Source organism: Megalops cyprinoides, chromosome 25, assembly GCF_013368585.1.
Source record: "Megalops cyprinoides isolate fMegCyp1 chromosome 25, fMegCyp1.pri, whole genome shotgun sequence".
NCBI classification, from domain to species: Eukaryota; Metazoa; Chordata; class Actinopteri; order Elopiformes; family Megalopidae; genus Megalops; species Megalops cyprinoides.
The window spans coordinates 19,596,646-19,617,655 of NC_050607.1; the positions used below are offsets into that span (position 1 = coordinate 19,596,646).

Sequence of the window (21,010 nt, forward strand, 5' to 3'; positions counted from 1 at the left end):
GTACCCTTGGGCAGGGTACTTAACCCAGAATTGCTTCGGCAAGTATCCAGCTGTAATAATGGATAACATGTAAAAAAAAACTGTAACCTGTGTAAGCGGCTCTGGATAAGAGCGTCTGCTAAATGCCAATACTGTAATGTAATAACCGTTTTTGTGCCTCCAAACGACCACAAGAGGGCGACGCTGCGTATTGGGTGAAATCCGGTCATTGTTTACGGAAGTGGGCATGACGTGTCAGCGTGCGCCCGTGCATTCTGGGATCGGAACGGTGGTGCAAATGGTGAAGCCCGGATCCCTGAGACCCCCGAGCAGAAATTGACAAATAAATCAACTGGAAGTCCGATCAGGGAAGGGGACTGAAATGATTCTCTTCCATACGGGGACCCGGGTTTATAGTTAAACAGTCTCATGTGTATGTCATATTCACCCTCTCTGCTGACAGACGGGAGATGCAGAATTAAAAAGTGGAGGACTGTGTCAATGGACGCTTCGGTGGTGGTAGCAGGCTAGCTACACTACATTTTTTATTTTTTTTTTTCTCGGGGAGGGGGTGAGAAGTAGGCCGGATCGCGTCCTAGTATTGCGATCGAAGTATTCGTTTTAAATCGGGCAACAGGAGGACTGTAGTAGAGTGAAAATGACGACCAGCAGTCCTGAAGCGGTGAAGAAATTGCTCGAGAATATGCAGACGGATTTGCGATCGCTGTCCATGGAATGCAAGAAGAAATTTCCACCAGTCAAAGAGGTACCGCGAAAAAACCGTGTGTTGTGTCTAGAAAGCTTGCTATTAAACTATTCTTTAGTAGTAGTCCTAAGCTGGGTTGTTATTTTTTTGTTTCGATGCTGGTTCACAGAACAGAGTGATGATTGTTGTCATGTATTAAGCAATCGAAGTGGTAGGTAGTTATTAAAATGACTTCTGTCAGTAAGGAGAGGAGATTGGATGCTGAGGGGGCGTGAATGGCAAGAACTTTTATGATCCTGTCCGACTGCTGGACACATATATGCAAACAATTAACTTGCTAATATAAGAATGATAGCGGCATAGGGACGCGTGTCACAAAAACGAACAATTAGCAGTGGGGAAACAAGACACTTGTCTTAACTAGCGCTGTCACGCTGTGTATTGTCAGTGGTGGTCTAAACACGGCACAATTTAGACGGGTTTCCTGTGCACCAAGCAGAACTGAAACAGACAGGTTTTCCGAATTGCACAACTGATCCTGCATGGGGGTCTCTCCAAAAACTGCACTGATATCCCCCCCTCCCCGCTCACATCACTGCGCGCTGTTGGACGTGCCATTTCAAACGCGCCGTTTGCCTGAAGTTTTCCCATGCTTACTCGCTAGGCTTGTTATTTGGTGACTTAGATAATGTACTTATGATTCAGTTGTTCACACGTAGTCTAAACGTTTAATAACGAGAAAACTCGGAAATGCGGACACTTAAGCTATCAGTTATCAGGGATCTTTTGTTTCAAGTACATTTCGCCTTCTGGCGGGGTTTGTTGCGTCGGCTTCTGTGGGACACGCCGTATATCTGAGCCGCATCTGAATATAATGTAACACTGTTGTTGGGTTCCGCTCAAAGCAAGGACACCGGTAGGAGTTCAGAAGTCCGCATTGTCTGTTTTGCGTGTGGGGGGGGGGGGGGGGGGGTGAGATCACCGTGCCAGTATGAAATGAGACCAATATAGGGTGACACCTCAAGGCATTGGCTTACATCAAGCTAGCACAACACGCTCGTTCGCAATGTCCCTCGGGCGCACCTTTACCTGCCTCGCCGTCCTGTTTTCGGCATCGTCGTGCGCTCGGTTGCAAATTTCAACCATTTGCATGGCGGAGAGTTTCAATGTGCACAGCGCAACTCGTCCTGCCGAGCTGGTAACGCTGGAAGCGCAAGCACTGTTTTTGCTCGGTATGTTTTACAGCGCGTTGGAGTAATGCGTACTGGTTTTCCCACACACCTTTCTCACCTTTCTCTGGGATTCCATACAGAGGTCAGATAAGAGCTCTGGATAAGAGCGTCTGCTAAATGAATCCAATGTAATAAATGTAAAGTAATGAACCTTAAAATGATGTGCCACTGCAGTCATCTCCGTATCATCTGGAGCATGTTCGGCCTAGCGGACGGCAAAATCTGTTAAAACGTTACTGTAGTTCTATCTATCGGTCACTAATCAAAATAAACTGGCTGCCTCCTTGAGGTGCCTTGGGTGTTGAAAAGCAGCCAGTAGCTGTTTCACCCCAGTTTAGTTCATTGACAGACAGACTGAGGCACTCAGAGTTGCAGTTAAGATGAAGGATGTAGCCTATTCCCTCTCTCTCTCGCCTTGTTCAGAGAGAGCGGCGTGTTTGAAAGCTGTGGACAGTGGAAATGGATTACACGCCCTCAAATTGAGCCGCAAACTTATTTCCCTTCTCATTATGGTCCCTTTGGGCTTTTTCAGATCTGGTGTGTCGCTGTAGCTGAACAGTAATGCAATACGGGATAGACTGCGCGGAGCAGATTAGGTATATTTCAGCTGCCTGCATGCGGAGAGCAACGGGACATTACCGTTAAATGAAGGACAGCAAAGAGGCAATAGGTTTGGTTTTTGTTGATTTTCAAGTTCCTGCACAGTTTCAGTGTGTGAAGTGACCTGCTTTGTGTAGGGCCCGTCTCACTCAGATGCTGGCAGTCCACAGAGCAGTCAACATCAAATGCTTACCCACTTGTTTTAACTTATAATTATTTGTACAAACTGTCTGTTGTTCACATTGCACTGATGAGGGTTTTCGCCTTCTGTCTGTGGGAACTTTAGTGGTAATCTATGTAGGAAACACAATCTGTGAGTGTGGCGGCAGTGTAGTGTAGTAGAAGAGGGCTTATAACCAAGAGGTTTCTGGTTTGATTCCTTGCTGGGGCACTGCTGTTATAAACTTGGGTAAAGTACTTAACCCAGAACTGCCTCAGTAAATATCCAGCCGTATAGACAGATAACATGTAAAAACTGTAACTTATGTAAGTGGCTCTAAGTGGCAGTAATGTAATGTAATCCCTGTGGGACTGGTACAGCAAAGCCAGCAGCTGTTTTATATCAATCATATGAGATGTCCACAGTGTCATAGCTGGAAGCTGTCTCATAATGACTGCAGAACCGGTGGAATGGATCGTCTGTGTCTCGCAGTCTTGAGAGATGTGAAGGTGTGGAACGGCCTGCTGCTGGTCCATCAGTGGTGTCCTGACCCTGCAACCGTGGGGCAACTGACTGTCCCATCCTGACAGAGTTGCTCCTCTCAGACATGATCCCTGTCTGTACTGGTCCCTCAGTGGTGGAATGAACTCCCCATGGGGTCAGAGCAGCGGAACCACTGGCCATCTTCCGATGCAGACTTTTTCAGACTGCATCTTGCTTCCACCTCTCCCCCTAACACCTACTACCTCTAGTACCAGCTGTTTACATGATGTGTAGTATTGTGATGTATTTTGGATTCTGTCTTCTACTGACTGATATAGTACACTTGGCCTCCCTTGTCTAGTCAGGTTGCACAAGTTAACTTGTGGTCGGGCTTGAATAGTGTTTTATGTTCACACTCGCTGGTCTGAGAGTGGTATTAGCCTGCCCTGCTGCTATAGCTCATTCATGTGGGTGGCAGTGTAGCATAGTGGTCAAGGAGCAAGACTTGTAACGGAAACATTGCTGGTTAGACTCCCCACGGGGCACTGCCGTTGTACCCTTGTAAATATCCACCTGTATGAATGGATAACATTGTAAAAAAAACTGTAACCAATGTAAGTTGCTCTGGATAAGTGTCTGCTAAATGCCTGTAATGTAATATAATGTAAACCTTAAGTCTACCACTGATTCTAAAGGCCTAGCGCAAAACACAAACTACGATGACAGCACATTACGTACTCAAAGCTTACAGTAAAGAATAGACCTGCTTGAAGAAAAGATCAATCAAAATCAAAAGATTGACGTAAGTCACACTGGGTAAGAGCGTCTGCTAAATAAATGTAATGTAATGTAATGTAAAGTTGGATCTGCTGAACAGGCTACTTCAGGACTCAGCCATAGAGAAAGTGCAGCACCAAGACAAGCAGCTTGGCTAAAGAGATAGCCTGCTTGTGCTGTTCATATAATCTCCATTAAATGGTATTCAAAGAGGGTGTGATGGCTGTTATGACTTACAGCATTCAGCTCTATAAATGGGTGACTTAAGAACTATAGGCTATGGACGTCTCTGTGGATAGGAGCGTCTGATATGCACAATGTAACGTAATGTAACGGATGTGTTCCATAGGCTTGAGCTCAGGGCGACAGAACCATAAAGGAAAGATAAATAGTGGACAGCGGCTGCAGCGAGCTGTACCTTCAGTACCCAAGCTGACAAACTGTACAGTGAATTATACAGGCCAGCGCACTGAAAGGATTTACTGAAAGTAAATCGGGTCGCTGCGATAAGATTTCTGATCTGCCGCGGACGCGTGCAGGACTTTGACTGATGTCTTCACCCTCCTGCAGTCAGTTCTTCAGAGACGAAAGGCTTTATCAGTTCGATCAGAGGACTTATGATCGATTGTGTCTAATTTCTCTAAGGCTTGATTAAAGCCAGTTTAAAGCCGTAGTGCTCTTTAAAGTGGAGTTTGTGGAGGTTTCTTTGCACATTATTATTATTATTATTATACATTATTGTCATTTATCAGATGATCTTATTTACATTTTACATTTATTTATTTAGCAGACGCTTTTATCCAAAGCGACTTACAAAAGTGCATACAGTAGGTACAGCGACAGTACGGGGATCTTATCCATAGTGACTTACATAAGTTACAGTTTTTACATGTTATCTGTTTATATAGCTGGATATTTACTGAGGCAATTCTGGGTTAAGTACCTTGCCCAAGGGTACAGCAGCAGTATCCTAGTGTGGAATCAAACCGATAACCTATCGGTTACAAGTCCTGCTGCTTATCACTGCTACACTGCCGGCCCCAAGTCCTGGTGTCGCAGGTCCTTGTAGACAGAGATTCTAACAGCGTTAGTGGGCTCTGCAGCTAAGACTGAGGTTTCGGTGCTGTGGGCGAGGTCAGAAGTCAGAGAGTCACAGAAGGGGCTGTTGAAGACTTTGCGCAGTCTAGATCTGGAACATTTGTCAGACCGCGTATAATGGCATCGGACAAACGATGTTTGTTTTCCTGTCTCGAAAGTGATTGGAGTCTCAGGAAGCTGTTAGCAGCAGGCGAGAGTGCGGCAGAGATGATTAAGCTCTGCGATACTCAGTTATGGCCTACTTTCCTCTGGTCTTTCTCAGCGATCAGTGTACTACTAAGCTTTACTGTAAAGGAGATGGCAGTTGTTTATTCTGGAGGCCTTTTGCATTTGTTTTTTGTTTTTTTTAATTCCTTGCAATAATTTCAAACATGCAAACACAGGGCTTGAATTTCAGTGCGGGATTGCGGGTATTGCGCATAATTTCATCGATTCCTGCAAATCTAGCACATATAATGCGCGAAATTTCCGCACACATTTACAATGATGTCTAAAGGTGTGTTTTAGCCAAACGCGACGTGAAATGTACGAGCGACGCGAATGCATGAAAAGCCAATGGCAGGAGGCGAATGGGCGGAGTTAATCGCGGCAAAACTGCGAGCGACGCGAAATGGACGAAACGATCGTCCGCTTGAGTTCAAAAATGTTCAACTCGAGCGAAAATTTCGCCTGGTGAAAGCCAATCACCTTCAAGTAGGGCTAGAAGCCAAGCCCCTTTCCAGAAATCTCTTCTGATTGGTTGATACTATGCACCCAAACTGACCGCCGACGCCGCGTCCGGGGGGACATCCATGGCGCTGACTCTACAAAAAATGACAAACTGCCTGTGTGCGGTATTTATATATGTTAATTAACTATCTAGCAGCAGTCAAACAACACAAGTTTCAGGCTAACTGGCTCAGAATATATCCGTGGCTCGAACCAACGGTGAAATGAGCTGCTCGATTTTTGAAATGTAGCCTACGGTGCTGCGCCTTTTACCAGCCGATGTTACAAAACGTCAACTTTAAGTCGCCACTCAATGGCGTTTCTCAAACAGCAGCCTTGAAAAGAAAGCGTGAGGCAGATTCAGCAAACAATGTGATGGCTAATGCTATTGAAGTTGCGCAGTTGCCCTGTGAGGAGGAAACGAAGGGGCTTCTCAAAACTGCCTACTTCATAGCAGAAAACGAATTGGCTAATTCAAAAGTTGGTCATCTGGTTAAATTCATTAAAGAGATGGGGTGTCCTTTTAAAAAGCTGAACACAGACACATCAAGTTATGGAAGCTACCTTAATGATAAAGGTCTGTCAGAAATGCACCAAGCTATTTCAAGTACACTTGTGGAGGATGTTGACAAGGCTGTGCTAAAAAGTCCTGTGTTTTCCTTACTAGTACTGGATGAGTCCACAGACATAAGTAACAGAAAGTGACTCATTACATATGTAAGGTACATAGATGACAACAAGATTAAAACAAAATTGTTATTACAGCAATGTATATAGTTCAGAGAATCCCTTAAATTGGAGGAGAGTGACGAAATGCAATCTGAGGTAAGAACAGGACAAGGTAAGCCCAAGTAGTACCCACCAACCCCCAAAGTATATAAATCCCCCCTATGTGAAGCATTTAAGGGGGGAATTCCCCCTCTATTTTGAAAAATGAATTTCAGGCCCTGAAACAGAGTGATTACTGCAAAATTATTCCTCTGTATTCAAGACCAATGCAAAAAGGACATTTTTTGATACATTTAAAAACAATATATATATATATATATATATATATATATATATATATATATATACATATATTTATTTATTTTAATATATTTTTGTATTGTAAAAACAAAACCAACTTGAAACATAAATACATACATAAAAAATTAAACATATATATATATATATATATATATATATATATATATTTAATCGCCACTGCTTGTTTTCTCAGTGCATCGCATTTGGAATGGGAAATGTGCTCATTTCACCCCAGCCATATATGATTTGCGCTGTTTACATCAATGACACAGCAGCCGTCACTGTGCAAGCACTCGCCTGCCAAGCAACAGTTTCAGTCCCAGACGGCCAGTCTCACCTCAGGCGTTTGCAGTTGGCAGAGTGGCTCTCGCATTTTCTTTTGTTTTACTGAGCTAGCAGGCACAGGCTTCCTCCACACCGCAGCATGCTCAAGTGTGTCACACCTAGTTGGCGAAATTATGAAATTCTTCGTGCAGAAAATGAAATCCCCTCTGGAAAAATCAATTTGCGTGGTGTATAAGTGTACAGGATCCAGACAGGAGTGACAACTGTTTCGCAGTTTGTGAGGAATATACAATACTAATCAAAAGTTTGGACATACTTTTCTTCATTTTTACTATTTCCCACATTTTAGAATAGAAGACATCAAAACTATGAAATAACACAAATGGAATTATGCAGTGACCAAAAAAGTGTTATAAACAAATAAAAACTCTTATATTTTAAATTCTTCAGAATAGTCAAGAAATATTTTTTTAAATTGAAAATTTTTATGGAAAGATATTCATACATAGGCATCAACTTTACAGTTTATATGTCTGAGAAACTAATTTCAAGCATTTAAGCATAAGTCTTCAAATCATATGCATTCATATCTTTGAGCAACTCTGCATCTGACCTCGTTGACCTCACAGGGAGGTGTTGCTCATTTTTAGGATTGGGTCAAATGTCAAGACTGGATTAGAGCTGGCTTATTAGTGATGGTTTTCTTCAGAAAGAGCCTCAGCGCTGTGAGCAGGACCACTATGGCTAGGATTAGCCAACGTCAGGAATTTCCATTCATGTAGCTTTTAAAAGACTGGGCCCCTGGTTTAGCACAGTCTGTTAGCAATTAGCTTTTGCACTACCACCAGATAGTACAGCTTTTTAGGTCAACTTGCAGGGCTTATATTCTAGTGATGGAAGAGTAAGGCTTTGTGAACCCCAAAATTACATTTTTTACATTTTTTTTTAAGTTTTCTTTTTTTCCTAAAAGTAGTGTGGTAGCACCTATCGTGTAGACATGAAAAAAAAAAAATCTCTTAGCCCGTGGGGGGAACGTGGATGGCGTTGGTGTCCGTTGCGGTGGGGTTCACTGGCGTGCCATCATTATTCCAACAACAAAATGCGCATATAGTTGAAATTATTTTACCGTTAGCTCATAGATTGAGTCGCCTCCTTGCCCACGAGTTGATCAAGCTCATATCCTCCTCTTCCTTGGAGGCACACCACTTGCTCGGTTTGAAACTTGTCACCATTCACACACCAAACTCCACCACACCTTTGATCACCTGTAGCTCCTATGAAGGCAATCAGAGGTAGCCCCACCCTTCAAGGGACTGTCAGCTGCATGATGACATAGCAGCAAGTGCCAAAAGAAAAAAAAACCCAAAACAAAAGCATGTGTGTGTGTAGGTGTGTGAGTGAGATACTACCCCCTCGTAACACCTCCCTTCCAAAAAAAAAGTAAACCTTTTTTTTCTTAAAATATTCCTCCTTATTCCACTCCTTCCCTTTTTTCCCTTAAATAGGTGTTCTTCACAAATTCTACCTTACTTACAACACTAATAATGCTAAAGTTCAGCTAAGGCTTAGTTAGACTAATAACTTGCTTTTGTAAAGCCCATTCTTGTTTCAAGCCCTTGACAATGTATCTGCAATGACATTCTCTCCCCCTGCCACATGTTTAATAGAGAGATTATATGGTGGCAAAACTAGGCTCCACCTAAAAATCCTCTGATTTTTATTCTTGAACTTCTCTAGAAACGGTAATGGATTGTTATCTGTGTAAATTATCACTTCACCTACTCCATTTGAGACGTAAATTTCAAAAAACTGGATGGCGAGGACCAGGGCTACAGCCTCTTTCTCTACAGTGGAATACATTTGCTGATGACAATATAACTTTTTAGAAAAGTAAGCTACAGGCTTGTCCACCCCCGAGTCATCTTCCTGTAGCAAGACAGCACCTATACCCCCATCGCAAGCGTCCACTGCTAATTTAAATGGCAGGGCAAAGTTGGGAGCTGTCAACACCGGCTCACAGGATAATATTGCTTTTGGCTGCTCGAAAGCCACCTGACAGGAGTCTGTCCACTTGAACTTCACTATCTTTCTCAACAAGCTGGTCAAAGGTTCAATGATTGAAGCAAAGTTAGGCAAGAATTTTCTATAAAATCCACCCATTCCTAGAAAACGCATCAACCCTCTTCTGGTACGTGGAGCAGATAGCTGAATAATGGCCTGAATTTTTCCTGTCCGTGGGCAAACTTTACTTTGCCCCACTACATGGCCTAGATAGGTGATGTAAGCTTTGCTAATCTTACTCTTTGGCAAGTTAATGACAAGCCCAGCATACTTGAGTCTCTCAAAGAAGCTCTCAATGTCAGACAAATGCTCACTCCAGGTTTCACTATAAATAACCACATCATCAATATAAGTAGTACAGTTAGCCAAGCCTTTCGTGATCTGATTCATGAGACATTGAAAAGAAAAAGGTGCATTTATTACCCCAAAAGGCAAAACCCAGAACTGGTACAAGCCATCAGGTGTACAAAACGCAGAGACCTCTTTTGCTCGCTCTGACAGAGGGACCTGCCAGTAGCCCTTCAAAAGATCAAATTTTGACACATACACAGCTGCACCAATCCGGTCAACACAATCCTCTATCCTTGGAATAGGAAAAGAATCAGATTTGGTGACTACATTTACCTTGTAATCAACACACAGTTGCAATGATCCATCTGGCTTGGGAACTGTAACAATGGATGAGCTCCAGTCACTCCCACTGGGTTCAATGATACCATGGTCAAGCATGTATGAAATTTCCTGTCTTATCTAGCAAGTTTTCCTCAGTATCCTAATTAAGGAACTTATCTTTCACTAGTTTTAGAGGGCCCCGCACATCATGCCTAAAAACCAGCTCAAACAGACTAAAACCAGTGGACTCATACAGCATCACAAATGGCAAATAACAAAAAAGGAATACTCTTGTCCCATTCGTCTTCTTGCTCTACACAGAACGTTCTGATCATTGTTTTTAAAGTCTGGTGATGCCTCTCCAGCACTCCCTGTGACTGGGGATGATAAATAGAAGACTTGAACTGTTTGATGCCCAGTTCCTGCATAATCTCTTGAAACACACCAGACATAAAGTTAGAGCCTTAGTCTGACTGGATTTCCTTTGGTAAACCAAACTGTGTGAAAACTTTCAAAAGTGCCTCTGAAATGGTCTTAGCGCTGATATTCCTAAGAGGAATCCCCTCCGGGAAACGTGTTGCCACATCCATTATAGTCAACAAATACTGGTGACCATGCTTAGTTTTAGGCAAAGGCCCCACACAATCAATCAAGACATGACTAAACGGCTCACCAAAGGCAGGAATTGGAACCAAAGGGGGAGGAGGAATGGACTGGTTTGGTTTCCTTCCTAACTGACATGCATGGCAAGTTTCACAGAACGCAACCATGTCTTTATGCATTTTAGGTCAATAAAAGTGTTTAAGAACTCTGATCTGAGCCTTATGGATACCCAGATGACCAGCTGTTGGGATTTCATGAGCCAACTTCAGAATCTCATCCCGATAACAGGGAGGTAGCACAATCTGGTGCAAAACCCTCCACTCCTCATTAGTTGGACACTCCGGTGCCCTCCACTTTCTCATCAAGACCCTACCTCTGAAATAAAAGCCTTCTGCTTCCCCTGCTATATCCTCTACAGTACCAGCAGTCTTCAAGATGTCATTAATAACAGAATCATTTCTCTGCTCTCTTATAAGGTCATCCTGGCTGAACCTTTGATCTGTACTAGAGTCATCCACATTGGCAAAAAAAAGTTTCAGCTACAATTACACCAGTGTCAGATTGGTCTAAATCACTAGTTCTCAATTCTGCATCTGGGGCCCCCCTGCTCTGCACGTTTTCCATCTTTCCCTGCTCTACCAACCTGACTGAACTCCTCAGTGGCACTTTTGATTAGCTGAGCACACCTGATTTAATCAAGAGCAAGAACACTAATTTCAATCAGGTGTGTTTGGAGCAAGGACAGATAGAAGATACGCAGGACAGGGGGGTTCCAGGAGTAGGATTGAGAAACACTGGTCTAAATCTACTATCGCAATCTGTTTTTCTGCTTCCTGAGACAGGTAGAGATACAGAGACAGATACTACCCCTTCGTAACAGGAGTCAACACTATTAGAAGCGCTGCATGAGCAAGTGTCAATATTTGGCCAGGCAAGGTATAAGCTAGCTAGTAGAGATATGGAAGCATGCTAAGCTAGGCCATGCTGGGATTCTGGTTCCAGCTCTGCAGTGGGAAAGGGGTAAAATGAGCCAGCCGAATGCCAGCTCTGGAATGGGAAAGGGGTTTAAGGAGCCAGCCTAATTAGCTAACTATGATTTGTTACAAGTGACAAATTTCAACCAATTACAGTGTTTTGTTATAGAGAGCAAGCCTTTTGATTGGTTTGTACGAGTCAATGATTGACAGCACGGGATAGCTCCGCCCATTACAGGGTTCATTATGGGGCTTCCCAATCACTACAGCCTCAGGAAAGGTTTTCTGAGGGGAGATGAAGTGATGAGCGTCAAAAGTGATTGTTTTCCTGCGAGATTCAGAGGATAATACAGCCCACAGACACATTACTCCTACTTGTTTTTAATCCTTTCAAGCATGAACTGCTGTGAAGGACTTTAAATTGCTCTTGGAAAAAAAAAGAAATTGGGTACACTCATCAGATAAAAGCTGTTTTTTTTTCAAACCTGTAATCTGCCGCTGAATGGAAGCCCTCTCCCCGCTCTACAAATGAAGAAAACTGAGAATATGTCCACTACGTCAGAGGCCCAGGGGTCCAGAGGAGGTTTATCCATACATGATCTGGTCCCCTTTACAGGTGCTTCTGTGGTGCTGTTACATTGTTACATTACATTACATTATTGTCATTTAGCAGACAGTCTTATCCATAGTGACTTACATAGATTACAGTTTTTACATGTTATCCATTTATACAGCTGGGTATTTACTGAGGCAATTGTGGGTTAAGTACCTTGTCCAAGGGTACAACAGCAGTGCCCCAGTGGGGAATCGAACGGGCAATCTTTCGGTTACGAGTCCTGCTCATTACCAATACGCTACACTGCCGCTATGTGGTGCTATGTGAGTTTCTCCTTAGTTTAATTCCCCTTTCAGATCAAGCTTTGGCTGCTTTGATGGGGAAAAAAAAAATTCTGATTCTGAACCAGCTTTGGGCTGCTCCGCTGTACTTGTAATTACATTTCATCCGCATGCGCTTCAGGTCCGAGTGTGATAGCAGCACGAATTTAACTGACTCGTAGCTGTAGCTTCATGGTGCATGATGGTCAGAAGAGCCTAGGTTTTGTGTTTTCCCAGAAAGCCTGTGTTTCTCTGCTGCAAGCTGTGTCAGAAGCCGTCCTCATCGGGCAGCTCACTGCACACGCTCGGTGTGGAACTGCGTGGCCGCATACCCATTACATCTGTGGACGGCAGTCACAGTGGTTGCAGCAACCGTCTTCAGATATAAAGGTGTCTGGCTCTGCTTGAATGTGAAGTTAGTCAGCCCTCAAGCGTGTGAGAGCTGGACCCTGCACAGCTGCTCACAATTGGAGATCCAGGAGGCTCAGTCAGCATCCTGAGGACTTTAGTTCACATCATGTTTTCTGTACTTGCGTGAGCAATTTTGGGTGCGGGCAGGCTGGGTCGGTCCATTAGAACTGCTGGATTTGTTAGCCTGGTCTGACACTGTTGCTCATTCAGCTTGAATGGATATGCTTGTGTTACGTTGTGCTGGAAGTCGCTCTGGGTAAGAGCATGCTAAATGACTAAAATGTAATGTAATGTAACTACAGGGGTCCACATCTTTGAGGGATTTCATTGCGTCCGTACTGGCCCATAGATGTGGGGGCTGCTGTCCCAGGTGGCAGAGCCTCACCCAGGTACACTGCCAAACAAAGGTTTGGACACACCTGATTAATATAATGGACATTTTGATCCAAAGGCTTAAAGGCTTGAATTTTGTTCCTTAGGCATCAGCTTCACTATGTATATTTGTCTATGTATGAATTTTCCGCGATTTTGAAGAATCTAAAATATAAGATGGATATAAGATATAAAATATTTTCATTTGTTTATAACACTTTTTTGGCCATTGCATAAATCTGTTTGTGTTAGATTTTCAGAGTTTTGATGTCTTTACTATTATTCTAATATGTGGAAAATAGTAAAAATAAAGAAAATTGTGTCCAGACTTTTGACTGGTTGTGTACCTGCTCCATCTCACATGCTCGACTGTGAGGTTGAGCAGGAGCGATATCCACTTTCCATCACAGATCAGACAACCTCTGTGAGCTGCTCTTTTCCCTCCCTAGACCAGAGCTCCGCTTCATGAACACAGAGAGATGCCTCTGGATCTTTCCTAAGCAGGAGGTGAAGACCCCATAATGTAACAACACAGCTTTGACTCATAGGGACTGGTGTGTTAAGCATGCCCGGCAGAGATGAGAGAGCCAGCAGGGTCAGAGGTCATGTGGGAGTATCCACTGCTGAAGACCTCTCTTACTCTGTAGGCTACATCCACCCCCTTCCTTATCCCTCTTCTGACACATGATGTCCTGTCTTACTGGCTTGTAAAGTGCTGTGAGATTTTGGTTATACATGAAACGTACGTAAGTGATATTTTCTGTCTTCTGAATCCCTCTTCTGCCTCTCCTTCTCTTCCCTGTAACTACCCTTCTTCCTTTCTGTCTCTTTTTCTCCACTTCACTACATAGGTTTCTTTATTGGGCAAGTGCAAATGTCTCTGATTCAGAAAGCTATACAATAGACAAATCTAGACTGGAACAACCTAAATAAACCATAACTGTCTGATTCAGAAACCCAGACACTAGCAATACCTAGACTAGACAACCTAAAAAAACTAGACTGTGTAGGGAAGCAGTGTAGCACAGTGGTAAGGAGCAGGATTTGTAACCGAAAGGTTGCAGGTTTGATTACCCCCTGGGGCAGTGCTGTTGTACCCTTGAGAAAGGTATTCACCCCAGAATTACCTCAGTAAATATCCAGCTGTATAAACAGGTTACATGTACAAAAAAAATGTAACCTGTGTAAGTCGCTCTTGATAAAAGCGTCCGCTAAAAAGGCCAATAATGTAATGTATGATTCAAACACATGCAGGCACTTCACAAACAGGACATGGTTTCCTTTTCTTCTGGTTCCGTGCCAGCTTGGAGCAGAAAATACAGGTACCGAGTTGGAAAATAAACTCCACTCTGCCAAATCTGGAAGACCTAACCGTAGTTACATCTGCGTTGCACTCAGCAAACTGTAAGAAAGTTTGTGGTTGGTGGCGAACGCTTTTAGATCCTTTCCTTCTCGCCCTGTTTCCATCCGTGCCTCTCCGGCCCCAACAATGGAGACGAGGGAGGCTTGCATTTCTGGAGATTAATTTTAAATCTCACTTGCGGCCGTAACACCCAGCCGGCCGACCGGCCCTGCCCACTCTGTTTCCTGGGTAACCCCGGAGGCTGCCGAGGTCATCTACCTGTCGCTGTTGTTCCTTCTTTGTGTTGCCGGTCAAATGGAACATGAGGAACTTCCCTTTTATTATTGAAGTAAAATTTATGTTTTTTTTCTTTCAAAAAACATAAATTTTCTTTCAAAATTTTTTTTCTTTCAAACTAAACCCATTTAACATGACGCAGCGGTTAATCAAAGGACATATAATAATAATAATAATAATAATAAAACCGCTAGATTCTGCCTGAGAAATTCCAAAGTTTCGCGATTAAAAGAAACCAGTTTGTCTCATCATTATGTAGTCAGCGCACAGCTGTGTAGTGTACTAGGCTTCCGTTGTCTAGTCAGGTTGCACTAGTTATCTTGTGGTGGGGCTTGAATGGCGAAGACGCACCTATTAGGATTGCAACTCGCTTCCACCTCAATCCCTGCTCCCTAACACGTGCTACTTGTATGTTCTACTGTGTGTGTTCTACTGACTGATGTATGTGTCAAGGAGCTCAGGCAGGGACTCCGGCGCAGACAGGAAGGCACGATGAACAAGGCGAGTTTTAATGAACCAAATCGATATTCGAAAACGAGGTCAGAACAGGCAAAGTAAAAAAACCAGGGAAATGACGGCGAACAACAACCAGAAAACAGAATACAAAAAATCGAGGTCAAGAGGAACAAGCAGGGTCGCAAATCGGGCAGGCAAAAACAGAACAAAGAACGGCTGGTAGCGAAACAGGAGGACTGAGATGAACTAGCAAAGAGCACTCAACAAACAATATATAGGGCGAGTCAGATGAGGGGATGAGATGCAGGTGTGCAGGCAGGCAGCTGATCACGCACAGGTGGGCGGAGAACAGGGCAGGGCTGGAACACAGGGGAAAACAGTAAACATGAGCACATAGACAGCGAAAACAAACCCGGCTAAGAAGCCGCCGTACTGACAGTATGGTAGTATACTTGGCTTCCCTTGTCTAGTCAGGTTGCACAAATTAACCTGTGGTCGGGCTTGAATGGTGTTATGCTCACACTCACTGGTCTGGAGTGTTGTTAGCCTGGTCTGAGAATGTTGCTTATTCAAGTTGAATGGAGGCAAGATCTGTTCTTTTGTGTTGGAAGTCGCTCTGGATAAGAGCGTCTGCTAAATTCATGTAATGTTATGTGATATCGGGGTTTTGGCGGTTTCTCACCGCTCGGCAGCACGGAGAGATAGGGGCGCGTCATTATTATTTTACCGCGCAAGTAAAAACCCGCCCGATCTCGGAGCGGGGACGGCGCCACCCGGAGACACCCGGCGACCAGAGTGAGCCGCGCAGTGCGGCGAAGCAACATCGGCCACGCTTTAATCGTCTGCCTTTTTGGGCCGCGCCGTTGTTTTTCCTCCCCCACAACATGTTGCTAATTGTGCTCGGCTGCCAAGAAACAATTAGGCTACACGGTGATTTCAGAACCCTCTGTTTTAGCGTAATTTTAGAGCGGGCACAGTGGGTGGCTGACAGTGACAATGGCAGTGGTGATCTGTAAGGACTGATTTTCTTTGATTCTTGTTTCTTTGAGCAGCAACTTACGCACGGTTTTTATGGGAAGGATGCAGTTGTTAGAGACCCTTACTAACGCCACCTGATCTAAGAGGGCTTGCGCAGGGACTCAGTGTGTGACTGTTGTGTACGGCCTGTGTGTGTGTGTGTGTGTGTGTGTGTGTGTGTGGGTTAAACATAATTCCAGGACATACAGTACTAGTCTGGACACACTTTTCTGTCTTTATTTTTACTGTTTTCCACATTTTGGAATAATAGTAAAGACATCAAAACTATGAAATAACACAAATTGAATTATGCAGTGACCAAAAAGTGTTATAAAACTATCAAAACTATGTTATATTTTACATTCTTCAAAACAGCCAAAAAACATTTTTTGAAGAAATTCATACATAGGCATCAACCTCATTATTTATGTTTTTATATGACACAAAATTCAAGCATTTAAGAATAAGTCTTTAATCAAGATGTCTTTGAATGCATGTTTCCCATTATCTGAATCAGGTGTGTCCAAACATTTGACTGGTACTGTAATTGTTTGTCATTGAGAATGCTGCACATTGTACTGAGATGGAACTTTTCACACAAATATGGTAATTATGGCATGTAATTACACCCTGCAGGGTTTTCCATACACTGTGAGGTCTTCACTGCCTCCTGCTTGGTGGTTTTATCCTTAAATATGGTCTCCTAGACACACGCATGCGCACACATGCACACACACACACACACACACACACACTCACCACAGCTGTCTCTTACACACACAGACATACAGACACAGGCATGCACATGCGCACACACACTTATGCTTGCCCTCTTTCACACACATGCACAAGCTCACTTGCTCTCTCTAAATCGCTTTCTTACACACACTTACTTCTCAAAATGATTACATTACATTACATTCATGTAGCAGATGCTCTTATTCAGAGTGACTTCCAGCACGATAGAACAGAAGTGTATCCATTCAAGATGAATGAGCAACAGTGTCAGACCAGGCTAACAACACTCCCAGACCAGTGAGTGATTAGCCTCTTATATTACCATTTTCATATGCCATTAAATTAGCTGTAAACACGTTACATTACATTTCATGTTAAATGTTGTATACAGTAAGATCATTTTATTGAAAACTGAACTCAGGGCTGTCCCCTGAAGTGGATTATGATTTAAAAATCCAGAGGATTAATTAGGAGTGTAAATGACTTTTTTTCTTGTGCAGTTCAGTGCTTGGTGGCCACTGTGCTCTGTGGTCTGTTTCCTCTGGGGAACGCACAACCTTGAAGCATGTGTACCTGTGAAGGGAGCAAGCTTGGCAGTTTTAGTGGTCACGTTTTGAACAGGCAGTACACTGCGGGGCAGTCCAGGTTGGCGGTGTAGGAGGGCTGTGCTCGCCCCCCTGGCAGAAAACGGTCTGGTTTGCTGTCCCACCAAAACTGTGACAAAGTAGACATTGTGGTTAATTTAAACTTATTACATTACATTACGTTGCATCCATTTAGCAGACACTCTTATCCAGAGTGACTTTCAGCACGATAGAACAGAAGTGTATCCATTCAAGATGAATGAGCAACAGTGTCAGCCCAGACAAACAACACTCCCAGACCAGTGAGTGTGATAATAACACCATTCAAGCCCAACCACAAGTTAACTAGTGCAACCTGATTGGGAAGCCTGTTCGGTAAATAGAATATCTGCGGTTGGCAGAGCCAGTGATGAATACGTGAGGACTGTGTGTGTTCCACACGTGTGCGGAAGGAGAAGGCTGGTCATGCCTGCTGCCTCGGATGGGCCTCTCTGCTAGGCTGTGATGAAGGGGCCTTTGTGAGAGTTGCAACACTACCCCATTCTGTTTTTGGAGGGGAGCGGAAATGTTTGCCGCCTCAATTTCTGCTGTGTTAGGGGTTATCCAGGGTCAGGGCAGAGCTCCGTGTGTGAACAAGTGATGGAGTGCAAACACCGTACGGTCCTTTACTTTTTCTAGTCACTGAATGGCTAACGTTTATCATTCACATTGTAATCCGTGATTGGAGGAGAAGTTCATAGCCTCATTCCTGGTTAAGAGTGTAGGTGCAGTCGTGTTATCATAAATATAGATATATATTTAACTTTACCATATTAGAGGTCAGTGTGTATGTGCCATGCACAGATAGCGGTGGTTGCTGGAGAGCTTTTCAGTAGTCTTTCACTTTCTGCTTTCCAGGCAGCGGAGTCGGGGATTGTGAAGATCAAAACCATCGCTGCGAGGAACACAGACATCCTGGCAGGTGAGTGAGAAAGCTCTACAGCTCCCCCTGTTGGTGAGGATGATTATAAAAACAATAACAGTATTAAATTCTAATTGCGGGTGGGGGGGGGTGGGGGTTTCATAGGGAAATTCAACATGATATCTACAAACATAAACAAGTTTACTGTTGGTTAACTGTACGAAAGTTACAAGTGTAATGCATGTTACATGTTTGCCTGTAAGAAAGTGTACAAGTTAAACCTGTACAACTAATTGAAATGAACAAAGGGGAAAAGAGTACAGAGCAAATAATCACTTTCTTAAGCAATGCTTAAGCATGCTTCTTAAACTAACACAGAAAGCACCAAATGAAGTTATGGAGGTGAATGTCTTTTATAAACCTGTGAAGGGAAAAAAAATAAACAGACCAAGATAGAAGAGAGAAGAGAGAAACCAGGCTGATTAATCGAACACAGAGAAGCTCGTCACCTGTGTGGGTGTGGTTAGAACTGGCCTTTGCACAAGATGGCCCGGGCAGGCCTTGACGCCGCAGTCTGGTGTTAAGTGCCAATGTTAAGCACAGGTGTTGAGTGTGTTCCATCCCTTATCCCACCCCCCCCCCCCCCCAGCTCTGAAGGAGAACAGCTCGGAGGTGGTGCAGCCCTTCCTCATGGGCTGCGGGACGAAGGAGCCCAGGATCACCCAGCTGTGCCTGGCCGCCATCCAGAGGCTCATGTCCCACGAGGTGGTGTCAGAGGTAAGCCCGGAGCGCCCCCTAGTGGCGCTGCCGCGTTGGTGTCTATGGGTGCGGTTCCATTCTGAGCGTGACCTCAAGGTTGAGGGGACAGGATGTTTGGATCCCGGTAACAAGCGCTAAGATCAAAAAAGAAGGGTGTAGTTATATCAAAAGGCCGTGACCAGTCCTTGATCTAAAGAGCGGGTAAGCACTTTCTATTGGCAGTGAAAGAGGAGGTCTGAGGCTTTGAGGATTTCCTGAAAATTTTCCTCAAAAAAAATAAATAAATCTGTGGTTACGTGCACTTGTATCTCTACCAGCTAGCTTGTACCTTGTCTGGCCAGCTACTGAAACTTGGTCATGCATCGATTCTAATCTATTCATTCATTGTTGACTCCTGATACGGCTTTTTGCTTGTGTTGTACTCTCCCTCACTTGTAAGTCGCTTTGGATAAAAGCGTCTGCCAAATGAATAAATGTAATGCCAATGCAAAACTAAATGCTTCAGTTTGGGTTCTTTGGTGGAAGGGAGGTGTGTCCTCAGCAAAGATCATGAAGAAGCCAAGACCTCTGAGTTAGCTGCGGTCCCCTCTCACTGATTTGGTGTTTTAATCGGAGCAGTCAAGCGATCGGGCCTAGTTTTACATCCCCACCCCAAAGGTGCTGGTGTGTTATTGGCTAAATCCCTGCTTCGAGCTTTTCATAAAACCTTTCCGCCGGGGCCCATCGGTTCAGGCCTTTGATGTAACTCCTGAGGTTTAGTGTGGGGGGGTGTGCATGACTAGCTGTGGAGGAGGGCTTATGAGCCGGCTGCTGGTTAGCCTGTCCTGCAGGTGATTGATGTGTCAGGCAACTTAGTCCTGCCTGTTAGCAGACAGGCTGTCATTTCTGTAAATTGGGTCATTTTTTTTACCTAGCGCCTTTTGAAAGCGGAGGATCTCCGCTCTGAGATAATGGCACCGTGCGTGAGCCCGTCTCTTGGTGCTGAGTTATTATCATGATCAGCGGATGTGCCTGAGCGAGGCCCAGCTTCACCGCCTTGCGCTGTTGTGATGTGGGATGGGATCTAACCTTTGACCTTTTGGGGTGGCTGGTTCTGCATCTGTGTTGGTCCAGTAGGGGATGGGATTTGTGGATTGTAGAAGGGTAGTGTCGTGATGTGATGGTGACGTTCATGTCCTCAGAACAATGCCTGTGTGTGTGGGTGATTTTGTTTTCATGTCTCACTGTGCTTGCATGCTGTGACTGTGTGTGACTATGTGTGTGAGAGGGAGGCTGTGACTGTGTGTGTATGTGTGAGTGTGTATGTGTACCTGTATATGTGTTGTGTATGTGTGTATCTGTGTGTGAGTGTGTATGTGTACCTGTGTGTTGTGTATATGTGTATTTGTGTGTGTGTGTGTGTAACTGTATGCATGTGTATGTGTGTACATGTGTGTGTATCTGTGTGTATGTGTGTGTGTGTGTATATGTGTGAATGTGTATGTGTAATGTGTACCTGTGTGTTGTGTATATGTGTATTTGTGTGTGTGTGTGTAACTGTATGCGTGTACAGCGGGGAAAATAAGTATTGAACGCATCAACATTTTTCTCAGTGAATGTATTTCTGTTGGGGCTATTGACATGAAATTTTCACACATAAGTAATCCACACATACAAAGAAATCAAAACATATATGTCCATAAATTATGTGTAATAAAGTGAAATGACACAGGGAATAAGTATTGAACACATGAAGAAAAGGAGGTGCAAAAAGGCATGGAAAGCCAAGAAACCAGCTGAAATCTGTCAGTATTTAGAAAGCAATCCTGCCCCCTATCAGTGCAAATTAATATCAGCTGGTTTAGTCCTAATTGATGGCCTATAAAAAGGTTTCTCATTACCAAGGTGTCACACAAGAAGCATCTCGTGATGGGTAGAAGCAAAGAGCTCTCTCAAGACCTTCGCAACCTT

The 21,010-nt window shown here is 43.9% G+C and overlaps 1 protein-coding gene across 2 annotated transcripts in view; it reads left to right on the forward strand.

Annotated features, from left to right (window-relative positions):
- The first annotated feature begins 269 nt into the window (after positions 1-269).
- LOC118771892 (protein MON2 homolog) overlaps positions 270-21,010 on the forward strand; it is a 58,249-nt gene continuing 37,508 nt past the window's right edge. For both annotated transcript variants that reach the window (XM_036520037.1, XM_036520038.1), the window contains exons 1-3: positions 270-745; positions 18,298-18,361; positions 18,951-19,078. In XM_036520037.1, the coding sequence (XP_036375930.1) occupies positions 638-745; positions 18,298-18,361; positions 18,951-19,078 (300 nt within the window). In that variant the 5' untranslated portion in view covers positions 270-637. The remainder of the gene's footprint in view (positions 746-18,297; positions 18,362-18,950; positions 19,079-21,010) is intronic.